Source organism: Cricetulus griseus, chromosome 6 (genome assembly GCF_003668045.3).
Source record: "Cricetulus griseus strain 17A/GY chromosome 6, alternate assembly CriGri-PICRH-1.0, whole genome shotgun sequence".
NCBI lineage: Eukaryota > Metazoa > Chordata > Mammalia > Rodentia > Cricetidae > Cricetulus > Cricetulus griseus.
This window is the reverse complement of record NC_048599.1, coordinates 104,442,468-104,462,320: the sequence shown is the minus strand read 5'-3', so window position 1 is coordinate 104,462,320 and position 19,853 is coordinate 104,442,468. Positions and strand designations below refer to the sequence as shown.

The 19,853-nt window shown below is 36.6% G+C and overlaps 1 protein-coding gene across 6 annotated transcripts in view; it reads right to left on the bottom strand.

Annotated features, from left to right (window-relative positions):
* The window catches only part of Tlk1 (tousled like kinase 1), a 128,029-nt gene that overhangs the window by 26,167 nt on the left and 82,009 nt on the right, over nucleotides 1-19,853 (bottom strand). For 4 of the 6 annotated variants that reach the window (XM_035447164.1, XM_027420212.2, XM_027420211.2 and 1 more), the window contains 8 exons: nucleotides 19,759-19,834; nucleotides 16,171-16,217; nucleotides 13,096-13,191; nucleotides 12,101-12,190; nucleotides 10,823-10,915; nucleotides 5,706-5,816; nucleotides 5,469-5,605; nucleotides 2,703-2,891 (listed from right to left, as the gene is read on the bottom strand). In XM_035447164.1, coding sequence (XP_035303055.1) covers nucleotides 2,703-2,891; nucleotides 5,469-5,605; nucleotides 5,706-5,816; nucleotides 10,823-10,915; nucleotides 12,101-12,190; nucleotides 13,096-13,191; nucleotides 16,171-16,217; nucleotides 19,759-19,834 — 839 coding nt within the window. The remainder of the gene's footprint in view (nucleotides 1-2,702; nucleotides 2,892-5,468; nucleotides 5,606-5,705; nucleotides 5,817-10,822; nucleotides 10,916-12,100; nucleotides 12,191-13,095; nucleotides 13,192-16,170; nucleotides 16,218-19,758; nucleotides 19,835-19,853) is intronic. The other 2 variants (XM_027420214.2, XM_027420215.2) reach the window with 1 other exon arrangement.

Below are 19,853 nucleotides of genomic sequence, written 5' to 3'. Positions count from 1 at the left end.
TAGCCCCAACATTGCAAAAAGAAGAGCTTAACATACAGTAGCTTTTTAGATTTTCTGCTGTCCATTTGCATTAATGAAAAATGTTTTTAAAGAAATCTATGGTGTAGCTGGGCAGTGGTGGCATATGCCTTTAATGCCAGCACCCGGGAGGCAGAGGCAGGCAGATCTCTGTGAGTTCGAAGCCAGCCTGGACTACAGCGCTAGTTCCAGGACAGGCTCCAAAGGTACAGAGAAACCTTGTCTCAAAAAAAAACAAAAAAGAAATCTATGGCGCTGGAGAGACAGCTCAGTGTTTGGGAGCATTTACTGTTCCAGAGGACCTGACTTCAGTTCCCAACATCATGGCAGGCAGCTCACTGCCTGTAGCTCCAGCATTGGGGTTGTCTGATATTCTAACCTCTGCCAGCACCTACATACATGTGGTGCGTGCGCGTGCGCATGCGCGCGCGCGCACACACAGACACACAGACACACACACACACACCCCTATATCTTCAAAAGAGAAAGAAATATATGTATTTAGATCAAAGAGACTGGCTAATCAGGATCTCATTCAGAATAACAGAGCTAAGCAGACAATGTTAACTAACATCAACCGCCATAAATCACTAGGTATTTTTACTACGTACTTTAACATGATAAAAAAAAGAAATTACCTTCTTACGCAAGTCAATTTGTCATGTTATTAACAAAACTCATATGCATACATAAATGAAAACACATAGCTCATTTCTTCCCATATAAATTGTACCCGTTATTAAAGTATTAATAATAGATAAAAGGTAGATAGCTCCAATTACCTATAACACCAGCTTATCTACTTAGGAGCTTTATGTTCAATTATGAGAGTGAACAACTTAAACCTGGTAAGACTAACTCTTGACAACTTTGCATAGTGAGTGAGTGAGAATCTTTACTTTGTTTTGGTCCAGGTCTCACTGTACAGCTCTGACAAGCCAGGCTGGCCTCAGATTCAGAGACCCACTTGCCTCTGCCTCCCAAGTGCTGGGATTAAAAAACACTTAACGATAGTTTAACATTGTTAGAATTAGGCAACAGATATAACAAAAACTAGCATATATTTATTTTTAAAAGAAACTTATCATCCAATGTTTTAAAGACATTGTGTAAGCAGGAAAACCAACCTGAAGCCTCAAAGCTATACAACAAAAGCTATAGTGTTGAGAGCACAGCATAGCTCCTCCGATTATTACAATCCAGTAAACGTTTACTGAATATTTCATCAGGAACCATGCACTGATTTAAAAAAAAAAAAAAAAAGCTAACATTTTTAAGATGACAGCATGGAAATGAGGAAATGAGACTAGGCTGTCTCTGAAAATCAAGCAGGAACAGAAAGAAACATTGTTCCCTAGATCAGGGACAGGACAGGGCGCCCACTTTCATTACAATTACTCAGAACTATACAACTAAATAAGACCAGGACAAAGAAACAAAATTTATCCTAACTGTACAGGAAGAACTAAGAGTATCTTCACAGATGACACAATTCTACATGCTTGAAAAAAAAAATCCAAAGAAAAGCAAAAGGATAAAAATCCAGTAATAAATTCTGCAATGCTCTAAGGTGTGAGACAACACATAGAAACTATTGTTTCTACATACTAGAAACAAACAGCCATAGATGATTAACAAACAATTCCCATTTCAAGAGCATTCAACAGGAGCCAATGAAAAGCTCTAGGAATAAATTTAAACCAGTAGGTTAAAGACTTTTATGTGAAGAACTATAAAATATTGCTACAGAGTTAAAGGACTAGGTATCTATAGAGCAGAGTAAAAGGACCAGGTGTGTCTATACAGCACAGTTAAAAACCCAAACTTTAAGATAGCTACTCTGTTGCTGAATATATGGTTCATTACTATTTTTTAAAATAACAAGTCACTGGACTAATTGTAGCAGAAAATCAGAAATAACTTGAAGAAAGGATTCTGAGATGGATTTTGAAGAAGCTCAGCTTGGGTGGTCTGTACATATAGTATCAGATGTTTGGAAACCTGAGGCAGGACAGCTTGAACCCTGAAACTCAAGACTAGCCTGGCAACATCAGGAGATAAAGATGAAAGCAAAGGACAAAAATGGAGCAATGTGAGAAAAAGAGAAGCTGAAGATTAATGAATGAATAGCATGTAAGAAAATGGGATACAACTTGTGCAGAAAACACAAGACACGGCCATTACATGTGTGGAAAGACGGAATAGAATTTCCATGTTTGTAATACAATGACGTGAATGTATCTACACAAGACAAAGGGTATCTACATCTTCACCCACATACATTTTTGTACAACTCCCTAAATTTTCTATAAAAATGTAACTTTTTAAAGCACTTTGAATTGCAAAAAGTAACTGACACAGAAAATTTAGAAAACAAAACAGAAAGAAACAACTATCTGTAACTACCTGTGAGCTAGGTTCATAGGTCTGGAAAATAATTGCAATGTACTTAAAAGGCACATTAATTTCAACATTAGATTGGTATAGCCAACTGATTCAGATACACAAGAAGAGCAGACCCCACTCTCTACTTAAAAATTCAAACTTTGAGCTTTATGACAGATAAAGTTTTTCAATTAACATTTTTTTTTCTGGCTGTAACTATTTTTGTTTTTATAGTATTAATTATGAATAACTGCTCACTGCTAACGTTATTTAGAAAGAAATTTAAAACAGAGGCTTACAGTTGTGGTAAATTTGGCCTAACAAAGGGATCATTTTCTGCTCCATTGACTGCCTTGTTTTTTCTTTGTTTTGGTTCAGAATTGGTAGCAGGTGCCTGAGAATTATTAGCTGTGGGAGGTTTGCGTTTAGCTAGAAGTTTCCTTTGCCGTTCAATATCTTCCCTTTGTTGATTCACCCATTCTTGTTGTCTGTGTAAAGATGAACAAAGCCATATTAATCTCCCATTAATTTCAAATTAAAAAATGAAAAAATACATCATACACATAATTTAAACCTGTATTCTTTTGGTCCCACTCTTTTTTAAAATCTTTAAATATTTGCTTAGTTATTTTATGTGTATAAGTGGTTTGTTCATTGATTTTTAGACAGGTCGTCACCGTGTGGCCTTGGCTGACCTGCCTCTGCCGCCCGAGTGCTAGGGTTAAAGGTGTACATCAACACAACCAACTGAGTGTTGCTGTATGTACACATGTATGCACATGCATCACAAGTGTGCCTGTAGAGGTCAGATGAGGGTAACAGCTCCTCTGGAACTAGAGTTACAAAAGGTTGTGAGCCATCACCTGCATGCTAGGAACCAAACTCTAGCCCTTAGGTGCTCTGAAGATCAGCCAAGGACTCTTCACAACACAGACATCTCATTAGCCCCTTGCAGCCTACTCTAGTGAAGCAAAACAACCTACAGGTCTCACTTCACACAGTTTTTAAATAAGATGTCCCCTAAACCTCTAGACAAGTGTGTGGCCACAAATAGTTTCATGGTACCTTGTCCTTACCAGCAAATACCATTCCTATAGATACTTTATCAGAATGAACACTGTATACATAATAAATAAATAAAAATCTTCAAAAAAAAAAGTTACAGAGCAAAACTTGCATCAAAAAGTTGGGGGAACACATGTCTGAAGGTCAGAAAATAACTTTTAGGAGTCTATTCTACTTCCACTGTGTGGGTCCCAGGGATAGAATTCAGGTCATCAGGTTTGGTGCAAGTGTCTTTACCTGATGAGCCATCTAAACAGCCAACAGAGGAACATATGGTAACCTCGCTACAACACATTAAGTTTATTTTGATAGTAACCATGTTCCTTTTAGGTCTTCTATCATTCAAGAAAGAAAATGTTATAGCTCTACATGGTCATGCTATTGAGATTTAGAGCAAGCCAAATGTTTCCCTTCCCTCCCCCAAACAGGGACTCCAGAGCTCTGTGTGGCTGAAGGATTCGTTTGCACACACATTTCTTTTCTGTGGCCTGAGTGAGGGAGCAGAGCTAAGACATGAGTGAAATTCTCAAAGAATGGTAAGTTAGCTCTGTTTCCATTTGGATTTAGGAATAATCTAACATGCTCTTAAGTAATCAAGAGTAAATTTGAGGAGCAGGGATGCAGCACCGTGGTAGAGTTCCAGTCCACTACCTGTGAGAATTTCAGTCAGACCAACAGAACCCCAAACAAAAACAATCAAAAAGTACATTGTAACTATATTACAGAAGAAGCTCTAAGTACACATAAATTGCCTAGTGGCAAGTAAAACCTTAATGGGACAGATATATAGTGGATCACAACTGGTTCAGAGATTATTCATTAACATGTCTAACTTTTCATTTATTCAATTCTCATTTTCTAATCACGTTGGATTATAAACAATGAATGTGAACACACTGTTAACAACACAGAGTAAGTCTTCAATCATTGCTTAACAAATATAGGCTATGCTAATGATTTTGATTTTTATAAGAGCATGTAACTACTGGCATAATTAATAATATTTTATTTCTTAAATTATTTCTCCTTTATGTGTATGGGTGTTTTGCTCACATATTTGTCTGTATACCACATGCATCAGAGGCCTGCATAGGCCAAAAGAAAATTACTGAAATTACAGATGACTGTGAACTGCCATGTAAGTACTGGGAATTGAACCTGGGTCCTCTGGAAGAGGATCCAGTGCTCTCCCACTGAACCATTTCTCCAGCCCCTAATACTTTAGATTATGAACATTAATGTAGGACAGTCAGTGCTGAGTTTAGAAGTAGAGATTTTTGCTCACAAAATATTAAAGGCTATGGTTTTCATCTCAAATCCATTTCCTGCTCTCTATTTTTACATTCAGTATTTTAGCTCAAGTATAAATAATATCTGTCCATCTTAACTATCAAAATTTTATCTTCCTCACAATATTATTTTTGTATTATCATCAAGCTATTCAGTATCTTAATTATGATCACATATACTACATGTTAACCTTTAACTAACCAAAGAATTAAACCCCAAACTCATTAGGTTTACAGAGATTCTGTCTTTTATTGTGATAAGCTAATAGCCAGCACAGCTGTCTCCAACAAAAGCTAAATAAACCTATTGAGAGCTTGTTTTTTGTTGTTATTGTTGTTTTTAAAGGAAAATACACATTGTACTCTTTAGATGAAAGCTACTTATGTAAGACTTCTGGTTAAATACTGTAGCTTGCTGAGTTTTATAAATTCAAATAGTAAGGAGATGCTGAACATAATTCCAAATTTATAATTCTTTAAAGTAATGAGAATCCAAATCACTAATTTTTAAAAATGCAGCAATGGGGCTGGAGAGGTGGCTCAGGGCTTAATTACATACATTAATCTTCCAAAGGACAAGAGTTCAATTTCCAGCACTCACATCTGGTGGCTCAAAGTCGCCTGTTACTTCAGCTCTGATGCCTCTGCACTCTCACACACACACATACACATAATTAAAAATAAAATTTTAAAAATGTAACCATTACTAACTTCACAAGATTTTGAAATGCAAAACCATCTGTCCACTGTTCAGTAAAAGAAGCGCCATGTCTAACTGTTGTAAAGTGCCCAAGGCGTAACCGGTCTTGCATACTCTTCTCTCTGCTTGACAATTTTTCTTGAGTACTCTGAAATGAGGGGGGAAAAATCAATTATACCATTCAAATTTTAAAAGCATGCAAGGCAAAGCAAAATACTAAGGGAAAGGAAAATTTAGTACTAACTCACCTTTTCAATAAGAAGTTTCTTGCTCATTGATATGCACTTATTTAATCGTTCTTTGTATTTTTCAAGTAATTTTTGTTGATCATCTATCTGCCGCCTGAGATCACAGTTGGCCTACAACATGGTAGAGAATGAAAGGTATATAATCAGTGTACATGAAAATCTTAGTAATCATTTTAGTGGTTTGAATAAATTATATAGATAAGAAAAATGCCAAAAGTCTATTTAATAGTAAACATTAATTTAACCTTATAGGAGAAAGTACAGAAAATTTATGTACACATTCTAGACATACACATATATATACCAAGGTATGTAATTTTGGCTACATAAATTGAATCTGAGTTCAGTTCCCTTATTTCTTTCTTTCTTTTTTTGTTTTTTCATGACAGGGTTTCTTTGTGTAGTCCTGGCTCTCCTGGAACTCACTATGTAGACCAGGCTGGCCTCAAAACTCAAAAAAATCTACCTGCCTCTGCCTCCTGAGTGCTGGCACTAAAGGCATGTGCCTCCACCGCCCACCCAGTTCCTTTATTTCTAAGTGGAAGTAGTATAATCTACCTCAGCTAAAAAATAAAATGTGGTATATCATGTGTGTAACACATTCAAGAGGAATGTGAATTTCTTCTCACACTTCCTGACCTCTCATACCACTTTCTCTACTGAACAGGGACAATACCGTAATTTGTTGAGTCAATTACCTACTTCCAGAACTCCTTGAATAGGCAGCTATATGCTCACAGAGGAGGCCTCTCTCTAACTCACAGAGTCTGGCTACCCTGCCATTACAGGAAGAGAATTACTACTGTGGCCTGCTCAGATACCCCACCCCCAAATTTTCTAAATCAAAAGGTCTGGAGAAGAGCCTGGGAATTTCACTTTCTCCAGCAATGCTGCTGCTCCTACTTCTGGGTACTAAGATCCATAGGCCTAGGCCAATCACACAAAAACCAAGAGACTAAAGTATAATACTTTTAAATGTTGGGAGAAAAAAATTGCCAACCTAAAGCTCAATAAAACTATTTTTCAAAGACAGCAAAATGAGACCTAGCATAAACAGATCTAGCACAAACAGATCTTCACTGTTAAAACAGTTCAAACAAAGCCTCGGCATGGTTTGAGTCAGTAGGAGTGTTTGACTTGAATTACCTCAAAATTTCATTAAGGCTGCAGATAGCCAAAATGAAGAAAATGTCCAATGGCACATCTAGGGTTTACTGTATATATACAGTTGTGTGGCTGTCTGAGTCAGTCTTTCACTATAACTATAACTCAGACTAGTTTTAAGATCCTGCTGCCCTCCTCCTGCCCCCAGAGACTGGGTTATGGGCAAAAGCCATGTGTAGTATTTTTCAAGATTTACTATAAAGCCATAGTAATTGCAATCACTCTAATCTCCTTCTACCTAATAATGGAAATAAAATGTTTTATTCTGGGCAGATATGTACCTAGCTAAAAGAATACAATTCCCAACTTCTCTTACGAAGAAATTTAAGTAAACTAGAATATTCAAGAAGGCTGCATATAGAATTGTGCTTTTTGTTTTTCTCTTCTACTCTCTGGTGTCTGTTCAGAACACAGGTACTGTGACTGACTATTTTTATTTTAGACCCAAAGGTGACCTTCAAGATGTAAATCATGCACTGAGGACAAGAAGCAAACTGCTAAAGGAGCCAAGGTCTCATGAAACTATGAGGCTGTTATATCTAGGTGGCTAATACTTTTGTTTTTTCCAAAAGTACATTTCTATCTCATGTTAAGTACTGCTGTGTATATTGTGTTACCAACAAAGACAACTACTAAACACTAATATAGTGTCTTAGGATTGATTTAGTACTACACAAAACAAAAAAAAAACAAAAGGGACAAGGACAGAAGGAGGGGCATTGCATATAGAAATATTTAATGGTGGAGCCTATAGTGTAAGAATGAATTATTAATTCAACTGGAAAGTCTGGTTATCAATATAGGAAAAAATTAAAATGAAACCCTATTTCACACTATACCACAAACCAATTCTAGCGAGATCAACAAATTGTACTGAAACATCAATTTTTTTGAGAATATAATTACATTTCTCTCTTCCCTTTCCTTCCTCCGCCTTCCTTGCTCACTTTTGAATTCATGGCCTTATTTTTCATTAAAGAACATCTTTAGGCTCTTACAATTACTTCTTTTAGTATCTTTGATAATAATTTAGTATATGCAAAGTAAAAGCTATAAACCTAAGATATTTAGTAATGTAAAAACATATAATCATCAAAAGACAGCATGATGGAAAAAAGACAGCACGATGTAATGAAAACACATCTCACAAAGTGGAAGAAGCCAGCATACAAAAAACAAAAACAACAACAACAAAAAACCCTGAAAACTAAGAAAGGTCCTGGATTTGATCACCAACAACACACACACACACACACACACACACACACACACACACCTGCACACACACACATGATGGCATTCATTTCTAATGCTAGCATTTTGGATGTAGAAGCAAAAGAGATCAGAAATTCAAGGCCAGCCTCAGCTAAGCCATGATGAGACCATGTGTCTCTACTTACTTCACAGAAAACAAGACAGATAACTAATAAGTATTTTTAAAGATGTTTTTAAAAAGGTGCTGAACACCAATCAGTAAACAGGGATGTATAACAAAAACACAAGACACCATGTTATACCTATTCATCAGCATTATCAGGATGAACAGTGTTTTCAATCTTATAACACTAAGACTTGGCACGGACAATGAGCAACAGTTCTGTTATATTAACAGAATAACTTAGGGGGAAATTTAGGTATTATAATGTACAAGATGAACATGCTTTATGCTCTCTTCTATTGCCTTACTTCCTATGCTTACAACACAGGAAAATCTTACATTTACCCTAGGAGACATGTATTGAGAATTTCTTAGCAGAATTCTTTGTATTAGAAAAATCAGAAACAAAACAAGAGCCAAAATTGGGAGAATCATGTAAATTATGGTACACTCCTTAGGGTCTTAGTGTAGAAACAGAAACAAACCACGGTGTTAGGGTTTGAATCTATAAACCATCCCTCCAAAGGCTCATGTGTTAAATAAGGAATAGCTGACAGACAGCTGATGGGGCCTTGAGAGGTGACTGGATCTAGAGAGCTTTTACTTCAACAGAGGATTAACCGATAGATTGACTTTAATAGTGGGTGGTCCTGGTAGAGGAAGGACATCCCTGGGAGGAAGGCTGAATTTGAAATATATGGATTTTATCTGACATTTTTCTGCTTCCTGGCTACCATGAAGTAAACAGTGGTGTTCTATTACAGGCACATCCTGCTTTGCCCTATGTCCTCCCACCAGGATGCTCTTGTCTTACTATGGGCCCAGAAAAAACAAAGCCAACAGACCACAGATTCACAGACTAAATGTTGTGAAAACTGTGAACCAAAATAAATTTTCCTTTAAAGTTGATCTGCTCAGGTATTTTGTCATAGCAATGAAAAGTAATGTTTCTAGTTACACTTATCAATGTAAGTATGAAAGAATACATATAATGTTCATAAAAACAAGCAGAGCAAAGGATCCCTATAGGATAATTTTAACAAATAATAAAGTTTAAAAAAAAAAAAAGAATATATACACAGTGGCTGCAAAGATGGCTCACTCTGTAAAGTGCTTGCAAGTCCAAGGAACTGAGTTTGACCCCCCAGAATCCACAGTATAGATTTGTAATCTCAGTACTGGGGAGTAGAGACAGGAGGATTCCTGGGGCCAACTAGTCTAGTCTAATTGGTGAGCTTCAGGCAAATGAGAGAACCAGTCTCAAAGGATGGGGACACACACATGTGTATACACATACATAACACAACTATAAAAAAATACAAAGGAAGGATAAACACATGTATCATTGATGCCAAAAGAGTGATTAGCAGTAAGGGATATGTTAGAGCAATGTTCCAAAGGTACAATGGCATCACAGATACTGATTTTATTAAATTTTGATAGCACTGGTTCTCAGTGCTGATTTAAATCATTTAAAACTATCAACATCCAAGTTATATCACATCAATTTTATCAGAACTCCACAAGGTAGAATCCAAAATTAGTACTTCCATCTGGTGATCCTAATGAGTGGCAAGGGAAAAAAAAAAAATCTGCTTTATGCCTCATTCAGATTTTAAGTATACTTTTGGGTGCATTTTTAAATGTGTGTCTGGGGGTATGAATGAGCATGTCAAGGTGTTTGTGTACAATTCACAGTCAGTTCTCTCCTTCGACCTTTATGTAGGTTCTGGGGACCCAACTTAGGTCTCCAGGCTTGCACAGCAAGCACCCTCATCTGCTAAGCCACTTGCCAAACAGCTTAGATTTATTTACTTACATAATTGTTAGCTTTATTTTATGTGTATATGAGTGTCTTGCCTGCATGCATTTCTGTGCACCACATGAGGAAGCCAAAAGAGCACTTCAAATCCCCTGGAACTGAAGTTACAGAGGGCTGTGAGCCACCAAGTGGGTTCTGGGAACCCAACCCAGGACTCTGTGCAAGAGCAGCAAGTGCTCTTATCCACTGAGCTATTTCACCAGTCTCTGGATTTATTTTTAAAAATAAGGTTTCCATTAAAAATCTCAGAGGACTATGGTAACATTTCCATCCTCTGTGGTATCAGATGTCAGGCAGAGAACAATAAACTATTTAACAGTAAATAGGTCTCTGACTGGTAGGTGGATGATCAAATAATAAAATTTATAAACCTACCCCCACGTACACTGGTGTCAGGGTTTCTCTGTGTAACTGTAGTTGTGGCCTTGAACTCACAAAAGATTCACCCACCTCTGCCTCCCAAGTGCTGGGATTAAAGGCATGTGCTACTACCCAGCAAAAGTGGGATTTTCAACATTTTTTAACTTTAATTATGAGATTGTGTCTCTGTATACAGGTGTGTAGGTGCTTACAGAAGCTAACAGCTGAGCCATCTCTCTACCCCCGAAAGTGGATTCAATCATATGCTTACAATACTAGAAAAAGCTTACTGTTTTAAAATATAGAACACCCTGTCATATTTAGTATTTTCTCAATAGTTTAACTGTTGCCAAAATAAGTCACATAATTTCCCCTCCGTGACACATTACTTACCCTGAGCAAATCATCTATCCGCCCTTCCTTCTTTTCCAGGTCCTGATTTTTATTACTTTCCAATGCTGCCAATTTCAGCATTGTAAGATCAGTCTGAATGAAAGAAAGCTACTTTATTATCTCTATCATATACACTATTACACATAAATGTGAAGGCAGATTTTCCCAACTTCAAACAGCAGAACAAACAGTCTGTGGTATGTAAACAGACACCTTGGTGTAGTTTTAAGTTTGAACAACTTCTAAAGTATAAATTCTGAGAACCTTGTGTACAATTGATTAAAGCTCATATACAAATGCTTTGCACTATACACCTGCACTATATAAAGATCTAGAGGATCTTTTGTGAAGTCAGTTTTTAAACTGTTTATAACTGACCAGTAAAAACTGCCCGTATTTATATGGTAGATATGTTTTGATAAGGCTGGCCTTGAACTCATAGAGATCTGTCTCCCTCTGCCTTGACAGTGCTGGGATTAACAGCATGAAATACTACTCACAGCTCAAATAAAGTTTTGTTACATGCAAAACAGTTGGCTTATAACCCAGGAAGTCTAATGGAAATATACTGTTGTGGAGCCAAGGTACTCAACTGACTCTTCAAATTTAAGTCTGAAAATGTATTATCCAGAAACTGATACACATGAAAAATAAATAAACAAATAGACAGACAGACAGACAGACAGTATGCGCTAGGTGTACAATGTAATGGTAGAGCATCTGCTTTTTACTTGCACAGAGCCCCAAATTCAATCCTCAGCACCAAAAAGCAAAGCAAAAACAAATAACCCCTCTAAAATATGTGATCTGTGTTCAAATTTCATAAAACCAAATGTTAATAATAATGACATTAATGTAATCCAAGTATTTTCATGTAAGTGATTTTTCTAAGTGGTATAAACATACAGACATTGAAATGAACTTTTATCATTCACTTAAAATCAACACAGCAGCATCATGAAGATATCCACTATATATGTATACATGGATATTAAGTTCAACAATATTCAGTAAGCAAGACTGACATGTGGTGACTGTTCTGGCTATTTTACTGCCTGAAATATTTTATACTTCCTGAGTGCATAACAAAGGGCAAGCTGGTTCTAAGAGGGATGCTTCCGTTCCTTCTGCCCTGAAAGCATTTTAGTTTAGTAAGTTAGCTCTTATGTTTAATTTTACTTTACAATTATATCCAGAACAAACTATAAACATTTTAATTGTTAAACATGGTCAGAAGTTTCCTAAAAGTCACAGCAAAATTTTAAAGCTATTACTTACCTGAGTGATCTTAAAGGATAACTGCTTTGGTTGTATAACAGGGTGGTCCCCAAAAGCTAATGCAGTAGGAGAAGGGCTATTCGGTCGAACCTGAAAAATTTGGTAAAATTTCTACCTTAGGTTTAAAGAAAATGTTTCTATTAAGCAATAATTACTAACATTTCTAAAGAAGTTTTTTATCTTGTCATACCATTCAAAAACTTTTAATCATCATTTATTTATCCAACAAGCATTCTTGGGTACCTCCTGAATAAGACCCAGTGTGAACTGGGAATATATATATATATATTTTCCTTGATCAAAAGGGACTTACACTCAAAATCCATAAAACCTTAATGCTTTATAAACAAAGCATGACCAAATCATTCTAAAACAAAAATATTAAATAGAGTATATATATGTTTGTAAGCCATCATGTGAGTGTTAGGACTGGAACCTGGGTCTTGAGGAAGAGCAGCCAGAGTGCTCTTAACCACTGAGCCATCTCTCCAGCCCCAATCTTGAATTCCTAATCCTCCTGCTTCCAATTCTTTTAAGTGCTGGGATTATAGGCATGCAACACAATGCCTAGCTAAGAAACTCACTTTCAAAAATAAAAAGTTCAGCCGGGCGTTGGTGGCGCATGCCTTTAATCCCAGCACCCCAGCGCTCGGGAGGCAGAGGCAGGCGGATCTCTGTGAGTTCGAGGACAGCCTGGTCTCCAGAGCGAGTGCCAGGATAGGCTCCAAAGCTACTCAGAGAAACCCTGTCTCCAAAAACCAAAAAAAAAGTTCAAGAAGAATCAGATCATTAAAGAGAATTCAACTCATGTCACTGAAGTGATTTACCTTCTAAAACATAAATGTGACTATATAAAAGTTGACAACAAAAACAGCACATTATAAGTTATTTAATATATTAAAAGTTAACAACAGAAACAGCACATTATAAGTTATTTAATATATATACCCTGTAAAACAAAGACAACTAAACTATCTTGAATAGTAAAAACTTACAGATGAGGAAGGAGTGGAATGTGAGTGTGAGTTTTGCGGAGAACGGATTGCAGGAGGTATGCCTCTTACTGGACTTGAGCCATTTCCACCCTGGTACTGAGAAAAAGAAATGGAAAACCATAGTTACTATTTTAGACATCTCACTAAGGAATTAATTCAAATACACCTTAATTTATTTGTGGTGCAGGAGAGTGAACCCGGGGCCTCATACAGATGGTCTGCATCCCCAGACCTAATTATACTTTGCTTCAAAAAAATCAGTCATTTAAATGGATTCAGAAAAAGCAAGTGCAAGGTCAGCTATATAAAGCCTAACATTATACAACTATGCCTACAACTTTACCTTCTGACTATAATTTGTTATAGTGGCCCATTCAAAAGACAAATCACCCTCAAAATGAACATATTTGTTTGTCTTCTCCAAAGCTTAGCAGTTTTTCTACACATTTTTCTTTAAAGAAACTAGTTAAGTCTCTAATCCCAAGAAATCATAAAATATTTACATATGATTTTAGTGAACACAACTGTCTCAGAATCATTGTTCACAAGATCTGTTAAGACATCCAAATATTCACTGCAGTATATAAAATGACAAGTCCATTCCTTCTAACAACAAGAAAATCTTCACAAGTCCCATCTTTCTTATGGAGTGCCTTTGTTGCACAGAGGTCAAGAATCTGCTCTATAGTGCTTTCCTACAAGCTCACATGCTTCTGTACCAAGACCAGAAGAATTTCACTCATGCTTGGATCCTCTTAGTAGTTTATTGTCTACTTCGTTTATTATTGTTGTTATGATTTTTGTTTTTTTGAGATAGGGTTTCTCTGTGAAACAGTCTTGGCTTGTTTTGGAATTCACTCTGTAGACCAGGCTGGCCTCGAACTCACAGAGATGTTCCTGCCTCTGCCTCCCAAGTACTGGGAGTAAAGGCATGTGCCACTACCACCCAGCCATCTTTTACTTATTTCTAGTTTGATATGAATGGAAGTGTGTTTACTAAACAACTTCCTACAACCCAAGAATTTTTCTTCATTCACTTTATCTAGTGCTGGGGTCCAGCCTCCACTCAGGTTCAGGTCCTTAGACAGGGAACGGACATCAGTGCAAGCAAAAACTCTGACCACCAGATGGGCTGCACTCAAGTGGCCCCTAATAACTCAATCTGTCTTTATTTATACTTAACAGATTTTTTTCTATCAGGGTTACATGAACAGCTTCATTATTGGCTCCTATGTTTTGTCTTTTAAGAAATACATTGTAATCAATTTAAAAGCAGCCATTGTTCTCTTTTATGCTTCCCCAAATACACTTTCCCACCCCCTACATAACCTTATTCTAGACACAGAGTTCAGCATTTTTGCAGGCTTAACTAAATATCAAGCCAGACACATCCTGCTCTTGCAGCACTTATGTCAGCTGGCAGCTACTTGTGGTTACAAAGTTAAAAGTAGTAGACATGGGCATAATGCTTTAAAGACAAAAATGTTCAAACCTAGACAATTATTTCATGTCTGCACTGCATGCTTTTATACAGTATCCTTTTCTACAAGAGTGCCCACCTTCTCAATCTCTCTGTAAAAAGGCAGACTTTGATAAGGCACTCTTTCCCTATCTCACTCACTATACCACACTTCTCCCACCAACATAAGCTCCTATGTATGGTAAAGATCGATCTCTCCATCCCATATTTTACACTGCATTATTCCCATCAGAATATACTACATCTTATTATTGATTTTATATGACTGGTGTCCAGGGAGCTTACTCTCAACAGCTGGCACTGTATGTATTTCTGAGGCTTTTCCATCTGTGTATGCATGCCCTATTCTCCTTTCCAGAACTGTGAGACATGGTTAATGTCCCTAGTGTTGTTTCCTCATATGTACCTAATTGTCTCTATTAAGTCAAAAAAAGTTTCCAGGATTAGAAGTTGTACTTAGTAATTTCAGATAAGAGATTTGAAAGGCATTAGCCCACTGCTGAAATTTAGGAGAAAATATTCCAGAAAGAGCAGAACTTCCAGGGAAAATTACAGCTCTTGCATGTGTGACTTACAAAGTAAAACTAAAAACTGCCCTAAAAATCACCAATATGAGAGAGAAAGAGTCTGCAAGTTGTACAATTTTTGTAAATTTCTGTTCCATTGACTACTGGTCCCTGCCAAGTGAAAGTCTATTTTCACAGGTGCCTAATGCCCCAAAGAACCCTGATGGACAGGTAATATGTTGATCTGAGACTAGGCTGCAAGGACCAGACAATGTAGTGCTTAGCTAATCATCCAGTACACAGCAGACATTTCAGGGACTAGCACAAGTTCTTTCTTCATGATATTAACCATGAGTGGCTCAAGTCAATTAAAGGAAGGGCAGTGGATAATTTGGGGTTAGAAACAGTTTTACACTGGATTCTGTAACCCCCCCAAAAAGCATCCTCTCCCCTAACAAAAAAAAAAAAAAAAAAAAAAAAAAAAAAAAAAAAAAAAAAAAAAAGCTTTCAAGATTTTTTTATGCTGTCTGAACTTAGCTATTATCCTAACTAGCCAATTCTGCTCTCACACTAAAGTGAAGACATCTTTTTCTACTAAAGAAGTAACATTTGTTGTTTTAACAAGCAAATCAGTATTTTCAAATAGAAAATGGAAACCAAAAGTGTGTAGAAGCAAGACAACAGCCTAGATTAAGACTAAAGGCTTAGCTGTTTTTCTCAGGGCTCCTTCAGAGTCACATCTCTACCAATTATTTAATCTTCATAGAGCTCAGTGTTGGATTAGAAGAAATGGTAAGATTGCAGGTCTACTCTGTTACTCCAATGCAGTCTGCCAGACAGGGAACTACTTTATTCCTGTATTTAGTTCCCCTGCCTGCAAACAGAATATGAACAGCTAACATTACCTATAATATGTGTCTCTTGAGCAAGAATGTGAAGTACTCTGAAAGTTTACTGCTCCTAGGAAAGGAATACTACACAATACTAATATTCTTTTCAATAGTTGACTTTGTGCTTCAAAGAAATGAATTTCATCTTGCAGAAGAACTATACTGAATAGGAACTGGAAGTAATCCTCAACAAACTTACTTCAAAATAGTCGCTAATCTTGTGGCCACGTCCCCCAATACTTTTTCCTAAAAAAAAATAAAAAAATAAAAAAAAAGCAAAAAAAAAAAAAAAAAGCATAGATTTAAAAGCCAATCATGATTATCTACCATTTATTACATTAAAAAGAGAAAAGTGACAAATTAAAATAAAACATTTATTTAATTTAAAGGTGTGTGACATTTTAGTAAGGTAATGATGAGTATTAAAAACAACAATAATCTTTAAACATAAAATTAAACAAATCACATTAATAGATACATGCCAATTTATGGAAGTTTCAATTACTGAAAAATAGATAACTAACATTAAGGATCTCCTGTTTCCTTTTCACCAACCACTTCCCGCCTTTTCTCCTTTCCCTGGCTGGGTGATTAAACTCAAGGTTTCAGATACGCTAAGCGTAAGCTACCACTGAGCCACATGGCCACACCCTCAGCAAAGGGAACCAGATTTTTAAAACCTTGTTAATGTTACTTAATACCTATTAATCTCAGAAAAGAAAATTAACAAACTGAAAAGGCATGTGGCAACTTTATATATGACATACTAACACAAACTTTGATGATGATGACCATGACAACGATGATGATGATGATAATAATAATAATTAATAATAACACAGCTTTGGTTGATACAAACCCAAATCTATTATGTTGGCAGACAACAACATACTTATTATCAGTGTTACTTTGTAAAATGTTCTGATTTTCCTTTTCTTCAGTTTTCTTTTTTGAGTTAGGGTCTCACTACATTTTCTAAAATGTATTTGCTGAAACTTAACAGGGCATACATTTAAAAGTCTACATTTTAACAACTGTTCTTCTGACCATATTGATAAGCAGGGTTGTCACAGGTCACACTGCTCCTTACATGCTCTGCCCTAAAATGCAGTCTTCATTAGTTTTAAACATTTTTTTAGGAGGCATTCATTCTTGAATTTTAATTGTGGAGAATACATGATTTCTTAAAATAGCAAATAGAAAATCTAGAATATCAGTCAAAAGCTTTGCATTATATAAGTATACACAGATTCAATTCCAACTTACTATTATGTGTTCATTTAGTTTCCTTGAATGTTTTGGCTTTTTATTATTTATTTAATGTGTGTTTATGCACAGCATGTGTGCCCACCTGCACATTTGCTACTTGATAGCTTAGAGGACAACTTGTGGGAATCAGTTCTCTCCTTCTACCATATGGGTTCTAGGAATAAAACTTGGTCATGTTTGAAGGCAAATGTCATAACCCACTGATCTATCTTACCATCCTAACAAATATATCTTGAGTGCCCAGCATTGTGAACAAACTCCATACTTAAAGTCCAACACCCTTAAACAAAATTGAGATTATTTTTTTTAATTAAATAAGGACTTTCCACAACAACTACTATTCAGAAATTTTGATCAACAGTTTCATACAACGTATTTACCAGTCAGACTAGATTTCAGAGTTTACCCCATGGGATGTACTTCCTGTCTGATAACACCCCTGAAGACTCTAAAGAGGTACTACCCATTAGTGAGGGAGGGATGTTTTGAATTGCCTAACTAGAAGCTATTTCCCCAATTCTTTTCCTCTATTTGAACCAAAATTTTTGTTATGCCCTTTCCCATATATCTGGCATTGAATTTCAAGAGGAGCCTGCTCCTATACAGGCCACTCTCATTCCTTCTTTTCCTCATTTAAGTCTAATTTTAATCAGGAACCATTCTCCTAAAGTCCATTATGGTTAAGGAGAAAAGTTACCCCACTTCCAGCTTCAGAGATGGGCCTGATTTCCTAGACGCAATAGGATTTCTTTCTATATATTACTGGTTATGGAATGGAAACATGACTTAAAATAGTCATGAGGTAACAAGCAAGGGAGGTTTGCTTCCGGGCTTGAAGCTCACATCAAGAAAAGTTGAGGTGGGAAACACAGTAAGCCAGTATCATTCTAAAGCCAGTGTTCAGTGAGGAAGAGATGAGGAGATCCAATTAGATCCAGAAGACTTTCATTTCTGTGGACTGCAGACTAGACAGATAAAAGGCCCAGGTTCTTGTTTTGTTATATTTATTTAGTGTCTGTGATTGCTAGGGGTGAGGAGTGGGGTGGCAGACACAGTATACATGTGGAGGTTAGAGGTCAACTTGTAAGAGTTGGTTCTCTTGTTCTCCCATGTAAGTACCGAGTTTTGAAATCAAGTTGTCAAGCTTGGTGGCAGGTGCCTTTAACCACCGACCCATCACATTGGCCCTTAAAATAAGTTAGCTAAACCAATTTGGAAGACCCACCCTATTTGGGGGTTTAGTTTTAAGATCATGTGAGTCTGTTACTGAAATGAGTTAATGTACCTTTATAATTAAGTTACATATCCACTACCTACAGGTTAAAGGGCCTACTCCAAAGAAAAAAGGGAACAATTACAGAATGAGATTGAATATACCATACATCTTAAAAAGGCCATAGACGAAGCCCTTCTATTTCCCAGAAAACTACTGCAAATACACCCTTTGATTCTAGTGCTATATATAAGTGATAAGGCAATTCATAAGCCCAGATCTTATGGATAAAAGCTGGCTCCAAGACATGTAACTCTATAAAATCATCATTATATATTATACTGTATAACTTTTCAGGGCCCAAATTAAATAGTAGTACCAGTTTGCTATCTGTTGGAAGAAATTAAGTTGTCTGGGCTGGAGTTGTAGTTCATTGGTTAAATATGCTTACTGTGTGGCCATGTGGATTATTGTGTAGGCCCCAGAGCTGATGGATTCCAGTACCCACATAACAAGGCAGGCATCTTACATACACCTGTAACTCCCACTCCAAGCAGGGTGAGGACAGGAGCATTACTGGGGCTTGCTGGCTTCCAGCCCAAGCAAGAAAAAATGAGCCCTAGGTTGGAGGAGAGACCCTACCTCAAAAAACTAGGCAGAAAGTGATAGCGGAATCCTGACTCTCAACACTCTCTTATACAAATGCATAAGCTCACTCACTTGCAAACACCCATGCATATACACTACACTCACACAGAGAGACAATTTTTAAAGAGACCATGTATAGGCTAATGAAAATAACTTTAAGTTTATATCCTAAAAGGCAGATATAGAAGAAAGGATGAAACGGACGTAACAAAAAGCAGGTAGTTTAACCATTCCTGTAATTATTCCCTTAGTAAAGAAGAGAATAGGTTGCTTGTTTTAAAGTGAGATTTCAAGCTTGTATTTAAAAACAAGAAGCTATTTTAATACTGTAATTCACAAGAAAAGGGGAAAATAAAAGGAGATAAAAAAATGCTTACCAAATTCTAGGCCCAATTAAATGACATGGAAATGTCAATGCTCCCCTCCCACCCCCAGTAACCATGAGCTAATAACTACCTACAGTACCAAAGGCCTGCAGGTTCAATCTTATTTCTATGCAAAGTACAGTCCTTAGTTATTATAAATGCAGAGAATACAAAACAGATATAAAATTTGCAAACCACAAAGTCACTTATTCAACAGTTACAGTACTACTTAGTTAAAAATCGGAGTAATGCAAATGTGAATGATCTCTGAAGGAATATGGCATTGGCTTACCCTGACTACTTTCATTCTGACTTTCTGCTTTTCTCTTTCTTCCCCTGGATGATTCAGATTGTTTCTTCTCTGGTGTCTAAGGAAAATAAGTTAAC